The sequence below is a fragment of the Myiozetetes cayanensis genome, unplaced genomic scaffold (assembly GCF_022539395.1).
Source record: "Myiozetetes cayanensis isolate MyiCay16 unplaced genomic scaffold, myiCay2020 scf3, whole genome shotgun sequence".
Classification (NCBI taxonomy): Eukaryota; Metazoa; Chordata; class Aves; order Passeriformes; family Tyrannidae; genus Myiozetetes; species Myiozetetes cayanensis.
This window is the reverse complement of record NW_026087521.1, coordinates 62,290,713-62,312,878: the sequence shown is the minus strand read 5'-3', so window position 1 is coordinate 62,312,878 and position 22,166 is coordinate 62,290,713. Positions and strand designations below refer to the sequence as shown.

General features: G+C 48.0%; 1 protein-coding gene across 2 annotated transcripts in view; it reads right to left on the bottom strand.

Annotated features, from left to right (window-relative positions):
* LOC126645278 (chromatin remodeling regulator CECR2) overlaps nt 1–21,812 on the bottom strand; it is a 102,176-nt gene extending 80,364 nt beyond the window's left edge. For both annotated transcript variants that reach the window (XR_007630108.1, XM_050325540.1), the window contains exon 1: nt 21,535–21,812. Coding sequence is in view for 1 of the 2 variants with exons in the window: in XM_050325540.1 (XP_050181497.1) it covers nt 21,535–21,717 (183 nt within the window). In the remaining variant the exon portion in view is untranslated. The remainder of the gene's footprint in view (nt 1–21,534) is intronic.
* Nucleotides 21,813–22,166: the final 354 nt, after the last annotated feature.

Sequence of the window (22,166 nt, the reverse complement as noted above, 5' to 3'; positions counted from 1 at the left end):
CTTACAGATGTCTATCAGATCATCTCTCTTCTGAGTCAGAGCTGCACATCCTACAGTTTTGAGTCTCCTAGTAATCACACAGTCAGAAAGCCATCTGATACCAGAACACTTCAAACCAACAACCAGTATGGCACTCTGCATATTGCTGATCCAAGCAATTCCCTCCATTCTCATTTCCTTCAATTCCAGTAGCCTTAAAGCTCATTTTTCCCTCTGTTCCCTCCTGTCCTCACCCAAAGGAGGACACCCAAACCCTTACTTCACTCTTCAGTCATTGTTAACTGGTGTATTTTGGATTTTACAACACTGCACAGCCTCACATGTAGCTATTTCTTTCATATAATCCGTGCAGATGGCTGACTTTCCACAACGGTGCAGGTGACAGCACGCGAAGGAGAAATGCCACATTTAGGACTGTAAAACCAACCCGAGATCTGTCCCATTATTCAAACCCTTTATAACGGTTATAAAATGAGTAATCACATACATCTCCATTACACTTCATTCAGTACAAGAGAGTGTGAGACTAGGAAGTAAAGACAGCTGTTCAATATTGATTTTTCTCCTTCTTATTTTTTATGAATCCCTATGTCTAATTTGCTACAGCGCTTCCAAGCCTGGCCACCAAATAAGCTATTAATCGCTTCACAGACTTTTTTCTGTGGTGGCCTCCACGTAGCATCTCAATCCAATAAGCATTAACTCTTTTCTCAACCTATTTACAACTTAATGATTTTTAATCTGACTTGACAAATGAGAAATTGGTGGGGAAAAAATTGACCAACACTAGCAAAACTCACCACTCCATTTAAGCGTCTGGTGGCTGCGCCTCGATTTGAGATTGTTCCCCCCATCCCCAAAAACAACCCCACAAGCCTCGTCCTTGGCATTTTTATGGCAGCATTTAAAACACAACAGAGAGTTAACTGTTATTTTTCCCAGGGCTGCGAGAAGGTGGGTAGGTAGCAACACACCCCAGAGGCAGGGAAAGCAACAGAGAGCAAGGTGCCTTGACCAAAGCCACCGAGGGCACTTGTGGCAGAGGCTGGCTCTTCCCTGCAGCACCATTACCAACTTCCATTTCAGCACTTTCTAAGACTGAAGTTCAGCAACACAGTCAAGATAGCTTCAGGCTGAACCAGAAATGCCACAAAGCAGCACTGAGCATAAACTCAACCTTGCCATTTTTAACACACCTCCCTGTTTTGGCTCTGTACTGGCCGGCACCCACGGCTGTTCCTCAGCTGCCTAATATAGCAAATGAAAAACACACCCTTATCTAGATCATCTGGATGTCCAGCTGCTGGGAATGAAGACACATGGAAAGATCCAGGGCCCAAGCCAGAGCTCTGGAGCACAAATGATGGGTGAAGGAGTCTTTGCTTTCTGTGCTTTGGCCAACGCAGTAATTTGTGGGGCCTGTCTGTGATGTCATCTATGACCTCATGCCAGTCTCCCTTGGCTTCAGCATGCTCTTTCCCAGCTCCCAATAGCTTTGAATGATTGTGTTGCCACAGCTGAGGAGAGGCACATGTCCTGAGCTGCTTTGGAAGAGAGCGCTGCCACCCAGCCAGGTAAATGAAGGTTACTTGTGATAAATGAGGCCTAAGCAACTCACCCGGAAGCTGTAAGTCTCTGCAACAAAGATGAGTGCTGAGACTGAACATGCAACTTGACATCAGTATGTTCCTGTTGGCAAAACCCATTGTTATTTCTCTATTCCTACTCCTCTTCCACTCATCTCAGGGTTCTATTGTAAGCCAGACAGCCAAAACAATTTTAGCTAAAAAAAAAACCCAACCAACAAGAAACAACACAAACCCTCTAAAACTTAGCTTCTGAAACCTGGATCATTCCACCTCTTCCCTTCATAAGCACAGCCCCACAAAGTTGAACTGGTGGATGAAAAGGAGCTGTGATCTCTTAGGGCAGAAGAGGGGAGAGCCATGGACCTCACATCTGCCTTTGCCACTGGCTAGATAGATATGGTACTACACCCTCACATAACCAACAGACATCCTTTCTTTTCCCAATATAGTCTTCACCTCTCATATCCTGCCCACCTTCAAACTTTTTTAGCATACAAGGTGAAAACCACACAGCCAACAGCTTCATTCAGTGCACAGCCTTGGTTTATACCCTCAGCACCATCTGTTCTACAGAGCAATCCCATGGGAAAAGCATATGACCCTGTAATTAAAACCAATCTACAGGTACAAGGTGCTGAATTAAAGGCTGCAGGGATGACTCTAAGTCTACAGTTTCCTGTCAAGTCATCGAATTTTTAATCATTTAGCATCAGTTTCAACACCCCCCCCAACAGTAATGTACCATAAACCCCTCACTGTTGTGACACAGCAGTGGTTTGAAGCAGCCACCTTCTCTACCACTGCTACCACCTGAGCTCAAGTACAAATTCCATTAGCAGGCAAGCAGACAATATTGATCTTTGAAGCCATCACTGCAGGCAGAAACTCTGAAAAGTGTGCAGGACCATCCCCATTTCGTGGGTAGCCTTACCCAAAGGTAAGGTAATGGGCAGCAGTTAAAAGTGCTTTTTCCCCACAGCTAATAGTTATCTCTTCAACCAGGCACACGATGGTGAGAGGCTGGATTTTCATGGTATTGCTATTGCTCACAACTGCCCTGTTAGGAAGTTTGGGATTCTGTTTCTAGTTTGTCACATTTTCTATACTTATAACAGCACTGAAGGTGAAGCACTGTGAACAATAATCAGGCATGCCAAATTTTTTCATTATTAAAACATAAGAGTCACAAAGTGAGGTTTAAGTCTGATATCATGTCTGAGCTGGTGCACTCAGTTCCTCTTCATCATTCATGGAGAAGAGAGGGAAACACCTTCAGAGTAATTCATGTCATTCTAAAATAGACTCCTCTCATCTCTCAAAGTTCAATTTCTTTCCACTGGCAGCGATAAACCCCTGCATGATCAGTCTGACATGAAAGTCCACTTTGAACACTAGATTATTCTTGCCCCTTTGCTCATCCTCACCACTTATTCCAACTCAATACCACAGTATGGTTGGCACAACTATTTGCCAGGCCACCCTGTGAGCCAGCCCATAAAACTAATCCAGGCAAAAAATAACTGGAGGGAATGGGAGTTGAGGTGTTTTGTATTTTTTTAAATCCACTGTCCATATCAGCTGTCTGACCTGCTTCAGTTTAGCCCCACAAAGAGATGCACTGATACACCTGAGAATATGTTTATAGGGATGCAGGGACCAGAGAGTCACACAGATTTTGGGCATGTGGGAGTGGATCAAACAAGCACTGTATTAAAAGACTAAAGGTCAGAACTCTTGGCAATCTGTTCTCAATAATAAAACAAATAATAATCTTCCTGCCTGGCCTAAGGCATTTCTGTCAAGGCAACAGCTGCTATTTTGTGTGGTGCTTACACACAGGTCCCATTTGGAGTGCCTGCATAAGGACTCCTGAAGGAAGGTATGAGTGCACAAGCAACCATCATCCCTCAAGCTATTCCCTTACAGAATGAAAAAAAGATCTGACAGTTTCCAGCCCAAGCTTCACTTCAGCAAACAGTTCTAGACCATGCATTGTTAAATATTTTCCTAAAACAACTCTTCTGACAATTCTGCTCCATTTTGTGGGGGGATGTGAAAAGGGAAAAGAACAGAGAAAAACTATTATGCATTTTTCAGACCATGACTAACCTGACCTACTGTTGGTAACAGCCTGAATTCAAGCAAGAGGTTGGACTAGAGACTTAACAGAGGTTCATTCTAACTACATATTTTTTGTAATTCTGTATTGGGGTTTCCTTATCACTCTTTTCTGAAATCAAGTCTTGACTGACTTTCCTCTCATAATGGTCTCCACATGTCATTTACACCTTCAAGGTCTCAGTCTCCATTTGGCAACACTTCTCTCTGTTCAGGTGCCTTCTCTCACTCTGGTTTCCTCGAAAGCCATAGCACAAAACCAGGTGCACAGCATGGACATTCAGGAAAAGCAGCAGGCAAACCCATGACACGGGGTAGGACAGCAGTGTGGCAATACTCTGCCCAGCATGAACCCAAGGAATGTGATGAACAAGCATTTGGGGCTGGATTCGTATGTCTATATGAATACTAAGAGGTCCACACAAAGGTATGGCTGAGTAATGTTCAACGTTCCTTGGACCTTTTGATGGAAGGAAGAGGTATTAATGTACCCTGTCTCCAAGCTGCAGCAGGTGCTACTCCCCACCCCAATTCTTATTGCATCCAGAAAGAAAAAGTAGAAAAATAAATCAGGGAAATGAGGGTGGTTCCTTACTTCCCAGCTATAGGAGAAAGGGCAGCAGGGGAGAGGATTCCTTCTCTTTGGTTGCAGAGGAGTAACCCACTCTTTTGGTGCCACAGATCAGAGACTTGTCCCTCCTACAGGGGTAGGAATGGAGACTTTCACTTGCCCTTTCTCTGGGCAGCAATCCCAGACTACAAATAAGAAGTTCTATTTGGCATCAGGGTATTGGTCCTACAAGAAGACTCTGCCCTAGATAATATCAAGCATCTGCCTCTTAAACAGGAAACATCACAGAAGAAAAGGGTCACCCAAGTACATTAGTTCCTCTACTATAACCCAGAAATATCCCCACACAGTTCAGCATCTCCTCCCCACACCCTGGCCCTGCCAAACCAGGCTAGGCCAGGGCTCCCATGCAATGTGATAACTTTTGTTTGGCAGTACACCCAGCTAACTCCTCAAGATCCAGGCACATCCTCCCGGCTCAAGTGTGTATAGATAGCCCTGCTAATTTTTGTGAGTGGCAGTGGGGAAATAAGCACTCAAAAAAAGAGAAGATGGGGAACTTGCAGAGCCCCTGCCATTTGTTTGGCTCAGACACAACTTCAAGGACTGTTGTAATTGTCTAGAAATCAAACAAGTGGTTGATAGCACCAATTAACACCTTCCAGCATAACAATACCTTCATCTCATCTCTCCCCATTCTCTCAACAGCTTAACATATTGGCACCCTGAACGACTCCTCTCCCAGACAGCAGACAAACAGTAATGTGGAGGGGAGGGAGGAATGAAGGTGTGCACAGTGTCCTAGCATGAGAGCAGCAGCACAAAGTACTAGCAGTTATAAAATATTATATTAGAATAACAAAAAAATCAGAACTTGACTTGAGACAGCCGAGAAGATAAAACTAATCTATAGAAATATTTTTTACTCAAACTCAAAACAGTTTTTGTTAATAGTTACAAGCTGAAAAGATTTTTTTAGTCTTCCAACAAAGAATACAGTGCCCTCTTTGAACAGGGGGTGAAAAAACATTTTTTAGCGATTTAAACAAACTGAGGGAATATATAAAAGTAAATCATCACCTTTTCTTCAGAATAAAGACGCAATAAACACAAATAAGTTCTTATGTTTAAGTTACCTCCTCTTTAAGCTTCTTGTGTGAAGGTGAGTTTGCAAGCTCAACTGCATACAAGAGTCTTGCATTGTAGGAGCACGTAAGCCTGTTCCTATAGCACTCCATGTTCAGAATATGGATTGGTTACTTCACGGAGCAGCAGGCAGGTCCAGTGAACAAACACAGAACAGCCCAAAGAGAAAACTCTGGTTTCAGATGAGACACTGCTTTGTGCAGTTGCAACCTAAGTCTGGAGTATATTGACTTGAACCCACTGAACTTGCCCTATATTTACAGTGCTGTCACTGAATACAGAGTTATGCCTGACAGGGAGAGGAAAGGGGCGTGGGCTTCTCTTTTCTTTGATACACTGTTTTATTAAAAGTAATAGAACTGCAGATGTGAGATTCCCACGACTAAAGAAAAGCCAAGCCTGTTGACAGGTGACACCCATAGATCAGCAGCTACAACCAGGAAAAGTGGACAGCTTCTGGACTGAGAGGTGTTTGGGGTTGGTTTTTTTTATTGCCCCAGAACTTGTGCTACCATTGAAAACAATAAAAAAATTATCCTTGCTTGAAAAGAAGGCTAATTACCCTTCCCTGTGACACTGCCCATCTACCTTCAGACTCGCTGGAGGGATAGCTGCAGCCAGAGCTGGGAAGGGAAGGAAGGATGGCTGCTGGGAAAGGAGCAGTAATCCCAAACCGGCTAAACCAGGCCACCTTCCGCCACAGCCCAAGGGCTTTCACCTCCAACATTCAAATGCTAATCTGACTTTGTAAACCCATAAACAAAAACAAAGAGGAAGACACAAGAGGTAAAAAGCCTCCCTGAACTCCATCTCCAAACCCAATGTCCAGCATTCAGGTTCTGTCTGACAGAGCCTGATTTTACCCACAGGAGTGAGTCCCACAAGCTCCGATATCAAAATTGCTGGCAGGCAGCATCTTTACGGTCAGATGCATTTAAATGGCCACTTCCACCACACACTGGAATATCCTTTGTTTCAGAAATCTCCGAATTTTTACTGCAGCAAGAGTCCTGACACAGACCTGCTGGCTTTACTTATTGTCCTTTTACAACAGGACACCATCAAATATTAATAATACTAAAACCTAACTGGCCTCTGCAGCTGGGCTCCAGCTTGACCTCGCGTGTGCTGTACACACTTCCCCTGCCTTCCCCAAACCCACACTTTTAAGACCTGTGCCTGCCCACTGGCTCACAAAATAGGAGCAAGCACCTTCACAAAACAGGAGCAAGAGACCTCCCACTGGGTCTGCCGCAGGACGGCTTGGGGGTGTGTAGGAAGGACAACAAAGGTCAGCTTGTGGGAGAGCAGGTCTGATGGCTTCCCTTGGAAGTGGAGATGCTAAATCTTGGAGAGACCAATAGGGACACGCGATCCAAGGCTCACTGACTCTTGTCTCTGCTCTTCTTCCTTCAAACCCTGTCAGCATAGCCACATCCGTAGAGAGTCAGCACAGGGGGTCATGTCTCACCAGCGAATGCTCCCTGCCAGAGGGAGCACTGAAACCATCTAATTACCCTGAAAGCTGCCCTTTTGTTTCCCATCCTCCCTGTTTTCTTCAGTCTCCTGACCTGTTTTTGAAGGCATTTCGGGCTGCCTGTCATGTGGAAGCCAGATTTTAAAGACAAAGAAGTGGCTCAAGATATTTATCCCTCTGCTGACTCCAAGGGCACTGCTGCTACAACCAATCTTCAGGGGAAAAGAGGACAGATTCAGAAACGCGGGCCAGGGGTAAGGGGAAAGCTGTTCTGCACAACACAGCAATTCCTTACTGGGGTAGCTGAAGCCAACCGTGGTTAACTTGGGCCAGAAGGTCCAAGGGCTCTTCTCTGCCAAGTTTAGCTTTGGATGACAGTGAAATGTGCTTAATTTGACAGTTTCATTTTAACATGTATGGGCAAAGTCTAGAAGGAGATGGTGGCAGCAGCAAGGGAAGAGAGTTGGATTATTATAAGGTAGCTTTCCTGTTGCCTCAACCCAGTGCTTAGTACTAAAAATGGATACAGAAAAATTACAGATGCTGACTCTTCACCCTAGCAATGAAATGATCAAACGGAGTGTCTTCAACATGGTAACAATATTCTCACACAGTATAAAAATCAGCCTTTCGCTATAAATTTCAAACTTCCACACCTCTAGCATTACAGAAGCTGAAAGCTTGGACAGAACACTGTGGCTGGAAAATGCAAGGAAACTTTCATGCTTATGACTCTTTACATTTTTTCCAATCTATAATAGAAGTTATGACACTGATATGACTTTTGTGTCCTCCTCAAACTATAGGAAATACACCCCAGTGAGCATGTGCAAAATGCAACTCCTGGAGCAGACACTGCAGCAGCAGAGAGAAATAGGCGGTCAACAAGAAGTTTTAAGTAGGGGAATCCTGCCAAATGCATGGAAATAACCTGGCTTGTCTGGGGCTGTGTGCCAGCGGGGACGGGGAAGAATAACGCTTCAAAAAGACAGGAGAACATCTTCTGGTCTCCACTTGACTGTTTCTCCTCAGGAAGTGTCAAGCACACCTTTCTTCACTAAAACTCAGCGTTCCACCAGGTGATACTAAACCACAGGCTGGTTAACAGCACGTGCCTTGGTAGCAACTTCCATAAGCCAAGTGCATTCTCTAAGCCTTTTGGAGATAAGATTTGTTGATAGAGCATTGCCAGACACACTGAACACACACCAGGTGTGCCAAATGCCAACTAAACTGAAAGGGTACAATAGTGTGTCATCTCCTCTCGAGATAAGGCTCTTGATCAGACCACTCTGGCAGTCCAGCACTGGCTACTTCATGACCACCACACCCTTCTGCTCACAGTCCCCACATTGGGGAAGTTGCCCTCTCCATTTCACACAAGTGCATCCCAGGCATGCAGGGCAGTGAAGGGTTAATTTAATTAGTTCTGTGTGTGCTCAAAGAATTACAGGCAACTTCATTTAATTATTAAGTAGCCAATCAGGTAATCTCTGTATCTGATTAGCACGCTAATGAAATAATGTCTTCCAGTTCAAAGCTGTCATTCCAATCAGGAGACAGCCCTTCAGCTAGAAGGAAAAGCTGGCCAGGTTTCCATGGGCTCAAAGCTTTGGATTTTGAAGAGGGGATGGGAGCAGGGAGCAGAAATCTTCCCACCTTCCCTCTCCTCGTCTCTGCCTCTGCACAGAACAGTGAGGCTCCCCCTTCCAGATGGGCAGGCACATTGGTTCCAGAGAGGCTCCCTGATGCTCCAGGTAAGCGTCCTGTGTCACCACCACCTCGTGTCCCTTCTCTGGTCCCTCCCAGATGCACAGCAAGACTCAAATCGACCAGAGTCTGGAGAGCACCAGGCCATTAGCGCATTGCCTGGGCACTGCCAACTGAGAGATCTGCTAAATATGTGGGGCATGGCTCTGCTATGGTCCACATGGGAGAAGAGTCACACAGCAAAGCCATTATAGCACTAAGAGGAAGCCAGAAACCCTCCTCCCTCCCCCATGCCACGCTCTGCTCCTGTGTCATATGCAGTTATTTCCAGCCTGGGGAAAAGTGCAAGGCAGCAGCTGTCACACGAGGCAAGGACTTGCCCCTTTTAAACAGGGATTTCAGGACTAAATGACCCATTACAATTAACACAGCTGCAAGAACTGGGACACTTCCACACGGCCCAAGAGGGGCTTTGGGAGTGGGGGAGGAAAGGAGGGGACAAGCAGAGGGTTAAGATCATACTTCCAAGACCTGGCATGGAGTCTCCCACCCCTCTGCCTTTTAAGTATTAACCTCAGCTGTCCCCTTCCAACTGCTACTGTTCAGCGTCAGCCCAGCAAGGCAGAGAAGCCAGGATGTGCAGCCCAGCCTAAAACTGACACACCACCTCCCACACTGGCCCCTTACTTGCACAACTGCTCCTGCTCAGACCCAGCTCAAACTCCCTTTCTCCAACAGCAGCACCAGCTACTCCTCTACACCACGGCTGCTTTTTGCACAGCTGCACACATAGTAACTTTTAATTAGCCAGCCTGGGTTTATCAGAGGAGCTGCAGCAGGATGTGGTTCAGCACAACCAAACCATCCCAGTATCTATCCGAGGTGCCTGGCTGATGTTGCTGTCCAAGCTCCAGCCTGTGCTGCTGCATCTGTACTTCTGTGTGCCCTCACTTCCAGTTTAAATGCTAACTCAGCTCCAATTGCCACCGCTGCCAGTGTGTCTTCACATTTCTGAGTGCTAGATCTCCTTCCTGATGATGTTTCCACTCTACTGGTGCATTTCGCAGAAAAAGAGCAGAGCCTCCAGGATGCTCAACACCAAACAGCACAAGTCTTGTTTAAGTCACCACTCTGAAAACAAATACTGAGAGAATCACAAGAGGAAACAGAAAAATTGCGAGCAGTGCCCAGCCAGCCAGCTGGCTTTCTATGAGAACACTCAAGTACTGACACTTTCTGTTGACCCTTTTTTTCCTGATTGTATCCCACGAACACAAAACAGCACTGCTGAGAGGGAAGACACATCTCCCTCTCTTCTCTCTGCTGACTACAGCCATTCCAAATCAAGGAAGCTGGTTAGATCAAGAAAGTCGGGCTTGGACAGCACAATGAAGCATCCACTAATAATCAATCCCTTCACAGCAGCCTTCCTGCCAACTGGCTATGGACTAGGCAATGATTATAAACTGGAGTTGCTACTCCAAGGAAAAACAACAAAACATCATATGGCAGTCTATGTTCATCCTTTAATTCTGAAACCAGTCCTGCTTACAAAAAAACTCCAAGTCTTTCCAACTGCCTGTCCTGAAAAAAACTCAGCCCTGAAATCCAAAGCTGGGTTCATCCCAGCTTGTGCTTCACTAGTCACAAAAATAAAACCAGCCCAAAAGCGATAAAACTTCCATGATTAATGTTAGCAGAAAATTCTAAAAACGCTGAGGAGCTGAGTTTATTGCCTCCTGAGATACTACTGTAGCCCCTCTTTCTGGCATCCTGCTACCTGAGGACCTGCACACAGGAGAACCTGCCAGGGCAGAGCTGCCCCAACACTCATTAACCAGCACGCAGATGCAATTTGAGCCCAACTTAAGCACAAGCGACTGAAGTGGCCACCTGGGGACCTGCATTCCTTGACAGCTCTGCCGCCCTGCACATTCCAGCCCCCTCATCCTCCGGCCCTGAAACCGTGTCAGGGAGGCACAGCATGACCTGATCTCCACCTTAGATAGCACCAAGCCCTGTCCCATCCCCTCTTGCCACCCTTGCTACAGTCAGGCCAGATGCATCACCTCCTCCCCACCGAGAAGCACAGAGCAAGGATACAGATACATATCCAGGCATCTGAAGGGACATCCTCTCAATGCCACAGCTATTTGCAGATCACCCATCATCCAAAACTTCCCAAAATGAGAAAGTCCGGGCATTGGGCAGGTCAGATGTTTACTACAGGGAGCAGTTTGTTCCACCGAGGGACTCCAACACCCTCCCAAATTACACACTGCCCTTTATGGGATGCCACAGCAGCTGGAATCAGCTCGCTTCTCACATTCCTTAATAAGCACTTCCATCGGAGAGCAGGGTGGATGCAGGGCATCAGCTGCAGTTAGTCATAACCGAGAGCTGGGCTCCCTTTCCCCATGCTCCCAGCACTATCTGCAGTCTAAGAATATCCAGCACCACCCTCCCTGCTGGGGCAGGGGGAGTCGAGTGCTCCGAGCTCCCAGGCACTACAGGTCTCCCTGTTACAGGAGACTTTCACTCTGCCTCCCCCAAGCAGCAGCCTTCGGTGGGGCCCCTCGATAGCTGGTTGAGATCCTACAGATCATGGAAAGATAATCCATTGCACTACTAATGCACTACTGCAGCTGTCCATGGAGAAAATCCCTTTTCAACCAAAAAACCCCCTCAAGCCCTTTGATCCTCTCCAACACACAATTATCTTAAGGGCAAAATAGTCTTCAGTGCCTCGGCACCTTGTATCGGGCTGAAAGAAAGGAAACCGAGACTGCTATTCCCTGTTTATTCTACATGGCTGCCCTGTCCGACAAGGCAAGCTGCTCCAGCCTCTTCAGCACAGGCAAACAAATCCTGATGGATAGATATCTGCACTGCTGAGTGACCAGAGCCTCAGAGAAACCCTTCTGGAGAAGACGCTCTTTGGTTTGTTTTGCTCTTAAAGAAAAGCCTGAATTTCTAAGAAAAGAGTTTTGTGCTATTTTGCTTCTGTGCAAGACTTTCAGCTACAGTGAAGTTTAAATGATTACAACTACGTGTTCAAGACGGACTTTGAAAGGAACAATTTACAGGCTCACCACCCAATTTCAGTTTAAACTTTTTCTAACCAGAATGTTAACTTAAAAAAAACCAAACCAAAACAAAAGAGAAAATAAATATAGCAAGGCTTGATATAGCCCAAAACCATTTTAGAGAGGTTCTTGCCCAGGTGCCCTCATGGCTACATGACCTCTTGTTACCTGTGCAGGCTCACTCCACCTGCTACCCAGGGCTGCGCTGCGATAAGCGCTTCTTTCACCAGAAGTGTCAGCTATAAAAAGCCCTTCCCCTCCCCGCTGCCTGTTTCCATTCCTGTGCCACTGCTTCAGTCATGCCGGCACAACCCTTCTGTGGGGCTGTGGAGGGAGCAGGCTTGGGGGAACTGCTTCTGGTTAGACATAGCTCACTTTAAAGGAAAAGAAGTGTTGCGGTTTTTAATCCGGGTGAGCAGTTTTACTGCCATCCGTGACGGTGGCAGGAGCTGCCATGGGAAGGAGGCTTGAGAATTGATGTCCTCGGTTTCCAACAGACACTGCTCATGAGCCCACACTAACAACACAGGGAAAACGGCCACGTGATGTCAAACTCTCCAGTGAAAAGTAAGAAAATATGAAAGAAAAAAAAAAACCCTTCTCTAATGCCATGAAATCCTATTAATTTCAGAGGTACTGCACTTTATAAAATGATTTTTAGAAAATCCATCTAAAAATCCCAACAACAAACTCCTTGTGTGCATTTCTCCATCAACCAGCCACTAATAAGTTTTGAATTCTGGAGTGACTCAACCTAAAGCAACAGGAGAGCTGGAGCCTTGGACACGCTTTCTTAGAGAGTGTGCTCAGCATACTTGGCCCCTGCAATCATCCCAAACATGTTTACATGCCGGTGCACACATGTGGCCCTGGGAGCTGCATGGACACCACACGATCTTTGCGAGAGGAGGATGCAGAAAAGAGGAGAAGCAAAGAGAAGCACTGAGAAATGCCAGATGTGAGGATGGGCAAGGCTGCCATCTTCCAAGTTCAGATTGGGAACCCTTCTGAAACCACTTCTACTTGCAAGTACAACGCAGTTTGCATTTGAAAATGCATTTCATTTTCACAGAGACCCCTTATTGCTACTCATTCAGGGGACATGACGAAACTTGTGTAGTGGGCCAGTAAGGGTTAGGCCTAAGTGAGGTCTCAAAATAACTCAGGAAAGCATGGAAGGGGTCTTTTTCCTTGCTTATTTTTCAGCATTTAAACCTTCCTAGCACACCAGAAGAGGGAGCCTTTGACTTCTCTCCCATGCTCATCATTTTTTTTATATTAGCAACAATGACAAGCTCTATTAAGAGTCAAGATCTTTAAGTGAACTCTCACCCTTTACCTCCTAAAACAAATAAAAAAGACCAAGCCAGGCAAAAAAAAAAAAAAGCCTCCAACCACAACCCTCTTTGCCTTGTGTTAGGGATATATAAGTATTTTTGCTGCCACACAACTCCCTACATACAGGGCTCACCAGAAAGCAGAATACTAGCTCTGCCTTCCAACCCTTCAGCCATACAAAGCTCCAGCCCCTTTACAGCAGGCTTAGCTGGGGAGAAAGAGCCAGAGATTTAATGGCTTTACCAATGAGGAGGAAAAAGACCCTCCAGAGCTCCTTTTACATCACCAGCCCCAGCAACCAGAACTAAACTAAGGCTAGAGTTTCAAGAGCCCCAGCGGACTGACCCGGCAGCTTTGCAGCCACCCAGAGCAGGAGGTCCCGCTCCCACCACGGAACTACAATCCCCGCAAAAGCCCTGCCAGGACCCAGCGAGCAGCTGGGATGGTGCCAGGGAAGGGGCAAACCACAGAGTCAGAAGCCTGGCTGAGGCGAGGGCTTGAAAGGGAGCGAGATGTTCTTTCTGGCAGCCAAGATGCTTCTGGCAGCTGGCAGCCCCCAAAAGTAAAGCTTTGGGTTTCACTGCCCCCTCAGCAGCGCATGTGCCCTCCTTCCCACCAGGCTCAACATGCCAGCTTGACCACACTGATATAAAAACCAAGACCCCCCCCTCCACTGCTGAATGAAAGTATGTTAATATAGGGAGGACCTGAACCAGTGTAATTGCATCTAGGGTGAAGAGTTTGCGCCGTTTAAATCACACCAGTCCCAAAACTGGTGGACTGGCCAGGAGCAGGGGTCCCTGAGGACCATTATGCCCCTCATGTTTCAAATAATTTAGTATTAACTTTACATACTGCCTTCTCCAGCCAGCCCTCAGCAGTCCTACCCTGGATAAGACCAGCAGCTTTACTTTTTTAGTGGAAAGCTTGTGCTTTAGCTAAGCATTTACAGGATATAAAGAGTTCGGCAAGAAGTTGAGCCAGCTCTGAAAGGAGTTGCCACATTGGGCCGCAAGACCACCTCTGAGCAAAGACCTTGACTGCCATCAGCACATAGTGTCGAGTTATTCCCCCACCTCTTGTAAAGGCAGTCTATAAAGCCCCCCCCAAAAAGCAGAAAAACGAGTGCTCTGGCAGTAAGCAAACTGCACTAGTACCACTTTTCCCCATCAGCTGTTTTCTGTTCCTCGCACAAAAGGCTGCAAACCCCTCCTAATTGCAGGAGCCTTCCACCTAACAGACCCTGCTCTCGAGGCCCTCCTCCCCAGGAACTGGGGGAGAACTGGGGCACAATAGGAAGGAGACCGGCTAAAGGGAATAGATCTGTTAAATTAACGCATTTTCTGTCAACCAAATCAGCTGCCCCTAGTGCTATTGTTGGTGAAACAATGGAGACCCCAGGAATGGGCACCCATTAAAAGGAACAAGCCTGCTGAAAGGATACACTCTGAGGCACAGCCTTGTGTGTTTAACAGGATTCTCTACTGTAAGGAAGGAGGAATCACTAGGCTGCATTGTTCCCACCACCACAGCAGATGCTGTTGCTTCTGGTAACGAGGAGGGGGGAAAAAATTAAAAAAAAAAAAATCATACCTATCTATGATAAGGTTTACACGATAAACTTTTAATTCGGGAATTTTAACTCCTTGGCTGTTGTCATTTCTACCCATAGCCCTTTTCTTGAGGAGATTTTTGCCTGAAAGAAGTCCATGAAAGCATCGATTGCCATTACAAAAGTTAATTCTTCACCCTTCATGCAGGCACTTAACAGATGCCAGGGGCAGAATGGCACAGCTCTGCCGGCATTATGCGCGGGAGAGAAAGACCCGCAGTTAAGCAGGTCTACACATAAAGCTGCAACACTTTAAAGGTGTTACTTCTAGCTAGTTTGGTTACAGCAAATTCCAAAAGTAACAAACTTCTGAGTCCTAATTAAGATGCGCTATGCAGAAGTTTAAATCGTCTGACGGAATTGGCACAGGTTTGTGGTACTCGGGTCTTCTTAAACAAAGCAAACTGTGAAGTCATATTTAAGCTCCTACACAAAACATTTTCTTTTCTAGTGGGGAAAGACTTGCACATGATTATCTTAAATCGGTTTCTAAATACATTCAGCTTAAACGGTTAAACTTATGGGCGTACAAACCCTTCAGCTAACACCAGGCATGAATTTCAGTGTCAGCTGTGCTAGCAGAAGAACTGCCTATACTAACATCACAAAATCTGTAACATCAACCCCCATGTGCTCCATCCAAATCCCTGAAAATTCTTATCGTGTTCCTCTATCTCTTCTGCCTTGGGCCGCTACAGTCTTTCCCCAACTCCCCTGTCACCTAACTCAGATCCATTCAAAATGTTGCTGTCAAAATAACCTTCTTTATCCATTGTTCAGACACCCCCCGGCTTCGTGCAGTCACTTCTTGTTTCTTTTCATAGGCTTAAGATAACATTTTAACTCACATATCAGCCTCCTGAACTACCTTTTCCTCCCCCCCTCCCTTTCTATCCAATTACACTAGAGTATCATTATATAAAATGTAAACACTTGTTCAAAAGTTTAAGATCTACAGTTGGGAAAGATGTGAATTGCATTTGAAATGGAAACTGATACAATGCTTCCCAATTTGCAGACCACTTGAAACAACAGCTCTGAGAAGTATCTCTCTGCCTCACCCCTCCATTAATCTCAATGCACTCTAGAGCCCAACGCTGACATGTAGAGTGTTAATGATTCTATTATGAACAGAATAACTAAGGCAGGAAAAGTGAAGACCAGGAAAGTAAGAACTGCAGCTGGAATATGGAGAGAGGGATGGGGCATTAAAGCAACTAAACCAAACAGTCGATGGGACAGGTAGAAAGAACAATAAAAACAGTGTTAACCCCTGATTTCATTCTTTTTAAAACTTGATTTTCAAACAACAAACACCCAGCTCACAGCCTCTACTCTGATGAAGCTGATGCTGCCCAGGGGAAGCAGAGCCATTACAGAGCGACTGTGGCATATAACTTAAATTCACAGTGTGGTCCATAAACAGGTCTCTCCACACAACAGGACCAACACTTTATTTTCAGTATGTTTGAATTTCATTAATTTTTTCCAACCCTGTCTACTCTGTGCACAGCACCTCTTCCTGCGCTGCCAATTACTGTTTCCTCAGACAATTTGTTTTTCCTAAAGCAAGGTGCATCACATGAGAGTGAAGTTTTGAGCAGATCTATTGTTCACTGTTGTTTCAGACAATCACTGCCCACACCCTTCCATTTTAATGTTGACTACCATGAACAGGCAAATGGCAAGAGGGTTGGACATCCCAACGCTTAAACTATTCTACTGAAAAAGCATTTAAACAACTCAGAATTACCTTCAAGGAGCAGAGCTGACCTACACGAATTCACTAACATTTTCATCAGCTTGCACCACCTACTTGTCGCATTGATCTTAATTAGATTCTAAATTCCTCTGATCAGAAACTACCTGGCCATCTCAACTATCACAGAACACGATGAGGCACCAATAGACATTATATATGCTACTGTAATGCAAATAATAATGCAGCACCAGACCCAAATAGCTATAGGGGGTGAAGGCTTGGCACTTGGGTACTGTACCACACTGTCTGTGCAATTAACCCCACAGAAACCACTGACAGAACAGGAAGGTTGTGCCATTTTGGTGTTAAGGATCACATAGGACACACCCAAAGGGCAGAGCAAGGGGATCCACAGACAATTTTCACCAGGACCTAAAATGACAGTACAGTGGAGGTCAAAGCATATTTGGCTATCCTGTCCTCACTAGGAAACATTTTTTCAAAGTATTAAAATTCTAACGCTCTGTTTAACACATTATTTTTTTCTTTTAAAGCTGTATCTGGTTTCAAGAGATAGAAGCAGCCCTGTTCTTTGCTCTCTCCTTCTCCACCTCTCCCTCTCCCCACTCTTCCTCCTCCTGGGAGACCCGAGGGAGCAGCCACATAATACTCCTGACAGAAAGAGCCTGTTCAAGAACCGACATGGCAGATACCGCACTACAGGAGGAAAAAGGTGGGCAAGAGCAGCAGTGCCCTGCCTGTGGGTGGGAGGAATGTACCTAAAGGCAGAGCCAGAGCCCGAAGTGCTAGGAAGGGGCAAGAGGAAAAGAAAAGCATCTTAAAGCCATAGTGAAGTTAACAGCAGAGGCAATTTGCCCAAAGGCGCTTTTAAAAACCACAGGAAAAGATTTATGTTTTCCCTGTGTAATGTGGCTTTTCCCCCTTTTCCAAATAAACTAAGTTAACAACAATGTTTTGACTATTTTCAAGCACGTTCTGGAAAGTCACCTCCCCTCGACCTACCCAGACAGAAGTTCCTAAATGTTTGAGTTCACAGCTCCTGAGAGCACATGCCAAAGAGCTGGGTGGCCACGCCACACTGGCTCCTGTCCAGTGTTTTTAAGTTGTGCTGAAATACAGTTGAAAACGTTAAATATTCTCCTAATATTTTTGATACAAACAATCCCTACAGCTGTCAGGAGGATATTTCAGTTGCAGAGGGGAGGGCACGTGGCCAGGAGACACTTTGTCATGAGAGGTGTCCCGCATTACAGTCCGGTCTTGAAAAGTGAAACAAATCATTCCCTATCATCACCCGCACTAACCTGACTGTGGAAAGCATCCTTTCTGTCCATCAAGGCAATGACTACCAAAAAAAATTACATGCCCCACACAGCCTCACCTTCTCCACCTGGAGTGCTCTTAGAGTATAGATAAGAACAAATGCATTTGATACAGAATTTTTTTGACCCAGGGAGGTTGGATCAGATGACCTTGCCGTGGTCCCTTGCAACCTTACCCATTCTGTGATTATGTGATTTTACAAGCCACCAAGAAATGCACCGCAGCAACCAAGCCAACACAACTAAAACCCCACTTCTGAAGTGGCATGAAAGTTCTGTACAGCAGATGGCTGACAAGGCAGCCATTTAAAGGGGGAGGAGGAAAAAAAAAAAATTCCACCCCAGAAGGCAGAAGTGCTCTCTGCCATCCTAAGACCCATGTAAAAACACGGCATGAAGCTGAACACTTCCCGAAGCACCCGCTCCTGTCCCACTGAACTTTTGACCTGCTGGCGGTAGCTGAACCCCTCCTGAGCCCATCGCCGGGTGATGCTGCAGCAGAAATCTGAAAAGAGGAGCCCTGAGCGCCTGCATCTGCCAGAGCCAGCTGTGCCCACCCCCTCCCGAACAATGCCCAGGGTCCGGCCTGATGGATGTGCTGCTTTCTTTTTGGACACCCCTTCCCCGTAGTCTCTGGCTACACACTGGTCCATCCAGAGAAAAGAAAAACAAAACATCTGCTTCCCAGGTTTCTGCCATCCAGCTGTGGACAGCAGCCCGGCATCTGGAAGCTTCACTTTCTTCTGTGCCCATAAGTAGAGGGTGAAGGGTTTGCATTTGGAAAGGGAGGGAGGGAGGAAAAAAAAAAAAAAAGCGCTCCATAATGCCTCCCTGTACTACTAAAGACTCCAAACTTCTCAAATACCATCAGCAAATCTGCTCAGCATGGCAGGGACGGGTCCAGATGGCCTATCATTGCAGAGCCTTCCAGCTAGCTATGGACAGACCTACCAGAAGAAAAGAAAAAGTACGGGGGATGTGGGGAAAGGAGAAAAAAAATAGCTACACGTTTAAACAAACAAACAAACAAACAATCAAAACAACAGTACACTATATTAGAACACAAACATATGGGAAGACCAGGTTTTGTCTGGTTTGGGGACTAGAGAGACTGTAGCAGTGTAACCTTAACCTCACCTGCCTGCTGACATCAAAGGGAGGGTGAGACCAGGGTATATTTTTTTCAATCAGAATTAAGATTTATTTAAAACTTTTGCTTTTTATAATGATGTTGTAAGAGTTTAGCATCAAACTCCCCACTGGAGATGCACTAGTATCAGAAAAATGGAAAAAAAAGCCACCAACCAGGATTTAAGTTCAGAGGAGCTCAGACCTCCTAGGAAGAAGAGAATATCCTCCAAGAAGAGCCAGCTGCATCCACAGTGAGGCCATTCCTCAGAGATACTGGGCAGAGTTGGACAAACTTCAGCTGTGAAGCTCGAGGAGTTTGAGCATAACCATCCTCCAGCTGAAACACTGAGCCCAAGATCTCAATTTCTCCTTCTACATACACAGATTCACTTAAAGCACCTGTTTTACTCTGCATCCAAATGAACTGGGGAAGTCACCCCTGGGTTACCCATGAGGGGCAGTAACTTTTGAGGTAAGACGCACTCACTTCTCAAACTGCTGGTGTTCAGCCACAAGCACACCTCCCTACAATAACCAAAGCTATATCAAGAAAATATCATTTGCAGATGAGCACAGTTTCAATTTTTTATGGCTGGCTAGTGTTTTATTTCCCCAAAATATGTGCCTCGAGTCTCCCCAAGCCCCTAGAAAAACAACCACCTCCATTTTATTCAGACACTCCTGAAACTCAAAGCACATCTCAGATGCAGCAGTGAGACAGCCAGAAGGGGCACTGGCATTATTAGGTCCAAAGCCGTGGGAGAAGCCTTCTTTATGCAGCCAAAAAAAAAAAAAAAAAAAAGATCACACAGAGAAGTACTCTTAGAAAAAAAGCATAAGTCCCATCGCTGGCCATTGGTTTCATACCGTGAACGGTCTGAGCAAGCTCTTTGTGCAAATCCATTCCCAGATATCCCTGAAACCAGTGATGAGACTGGAACAACTGCACCAGGCAAGACGTAACAAGATGGTGAGCTTCAAGGAACAGCAACTTTTGAAACTGCTTGTTCTGAGCTGCTCACACCGTGCCGGGGAAGAAGATTTATACTCCACGTGCCTGAAGACGCGGAGTTCTGACAGCCGCATCCGTCCTCTCGCAGCATCCCGATCTTAACCGCAATTTCCACCGTCCCTCGGACAAACGCCATTCTTTAAAACCCGTTTCTGCCAAGCGCTGCAGGCCATCCACGCGCACGGAGTTTTTTTGGCGACGTTTTCTGTGTGCTGCTTCTGCTCTGCAACACCCCCGGCACCAACCCGCCCGCACTCCTCCTCCTCCTCCTCCCGGGCATCCCCCCAAAAAAAGCAAGTTAATTTGTTCCGAGTGATGATGTTAACTCACCCAGCCTAAGCGTGCTCCGGGAACCAAAGGGGAGCCCACATTTACTTCATTTGTGAAGCAAGCCAGATGCTAATTGCCTCCAAAGGTGAAAGGCTAGTGCCTTGGCCCTTTTATCATTGTAAATTCAGGTTCCTTCAAGACTTTGCGCTGCTGGGCCCGGAGAGCCTCCCCCTTTAATGGTTTGGCATCAATAGGAGGGGGAGGGGAGTTCCCTTTCGCAAGAAGTTGCATCATTGAGAGACCTTATCCCCTTTCAAGATTTCGTACAGCATAAGGGATTCCCCCTCTTCAGAAATTCACATCCTGCTCGAGGAGTTTTGCTCTTTAGGGCTTCGCGCATCCCGTGGAACTTTTAAGCATCTTTGGAATTCGCATTCACTGGGCAATTACTGTCTTTAAAAAACACACGCCACCACGTTATTCACCCGGTTTATTGCCAACGCGCTGGCAAGAATAGCTTTTCACAGCAAGCACAAAAGATTTCCTACCAGGACACACTTTGCTTGTAACATTTGTAGCCAGCGCACAAAATATTTACGGGACGCTAACAGCGCGCATACGAAAATAAGAATTAAAATAAAATGAATAATAAAACAACCCCGACCCACACAGGAAAGTTACGGAGGAAAACGGGTAAGAAGGGTACGAAAGCCGAGCGCGTTCCCTTCGTGGGGGACAGGGGCGGTGGTGAAGGCACCGCCGCTTCCCCCGGAGGCTCCGCGGAGCCGCACAATGAGCGGAGCCCCGCGGAGCCCTCCGGCCTCGCCGGGATGCGGGAGAAAGGCTCAGGGCGACCCTCCGAGCCTCCCACCCCGCGCCGGCACCGACCAGGTGGGGACCAATCCCCCCCCCAACAAAAGGGGCCGACTCGGGCACGGGCGGAGCGGGGCTGGAGAATCCCCCCAACAACAGCCGCTGGTACCCCCGGGGGAGGTGGGGGGTCACCGGACCGAGCCCGCCCCTCGCCGCCACCATTTTGGGCACGGGGGAACCGTGGTCGGCTCCATCCCCTCGCCACCTTTGTGTGCGGACACCGGCCCGGCCGAACAATGCGGCCCGGCCCCGCTCCGCCCGCGGCCGCCCGCGCCGTGCGCCCCGAGGGCCCCGCACCCGGGGGGCTCCTGCCCCGGGACGGCCGCGCCGAAAGTTTGCGGGCGCGCCCGGGAGCGACGGGGAAGTTGCCGGGTCCGCCGTGAGCGGAGCGGAGCCCCCCGCGCTGCACCGCGCCGGGACCCAGCGGCTCGCCGGGGCCACGGGAGCGCCCCCCGCCGCACGGCCGGGACCGCGGAGCGGCGTGCGGGACCCGCCGGGCGGGGACGGGGGCGCGGACACGGCGGGACGGGGAGCGGCGCCTACGGGGGGCTCTCACCTCGATCTCGAAGTCGGGCAGGCGGAAGGCGGTGCGGAAGAGCGAGCAAAAGTGCGCGATGGCCGGGACTTCCCACCAGGAGCGGAGCTCGTCCAGAGCCACCGCCGCCGCCTCGGGGCCGCCGGTGCCGGCTACGTTGCCGCCGCCGCCGCCGCCGCAGCCGCCGTCCTCCTCCGGGCACATCTCCCGCGGCCGCCGTCCAGCCCGCTCGGTCGCTGCCTCCCCTCACTCCGCGGGCGGCTGCGTGTGGTGGTGCCGCCGCCGCCGCTCGGCGCTGCGGCTCCGCCCGCCCCCCGGCGCCACACGCCGCTCAGCGGCCGCCCCCCGGCGGCCCCGCGCTGCCCCCTCGCTGCCGCCCGCGCACGGGGCGGCTCAGGGCCGGCGGGGGCGCTGCTGCTGCCGCCGCCTCTGCCGCCGCCGCTGTCCCCCTACCGCGGGCGGCCGCCACCGCCGCGCGGGCCCGTCACCATCATCATCACCATCGTCTCCTCCTGCCCCCCGCGCCCCGCGGAGGAGCGGCCGGGAACAGATGGGCGCGAGGAGGGGGAGGGGGAGGGCCGGGGGCGCGAGGGGAGGGGCGGGGTCCCGAGCGCGGGGTGGGCGGGGCTGTTGGCGGAGAGCCAATGGGGAGG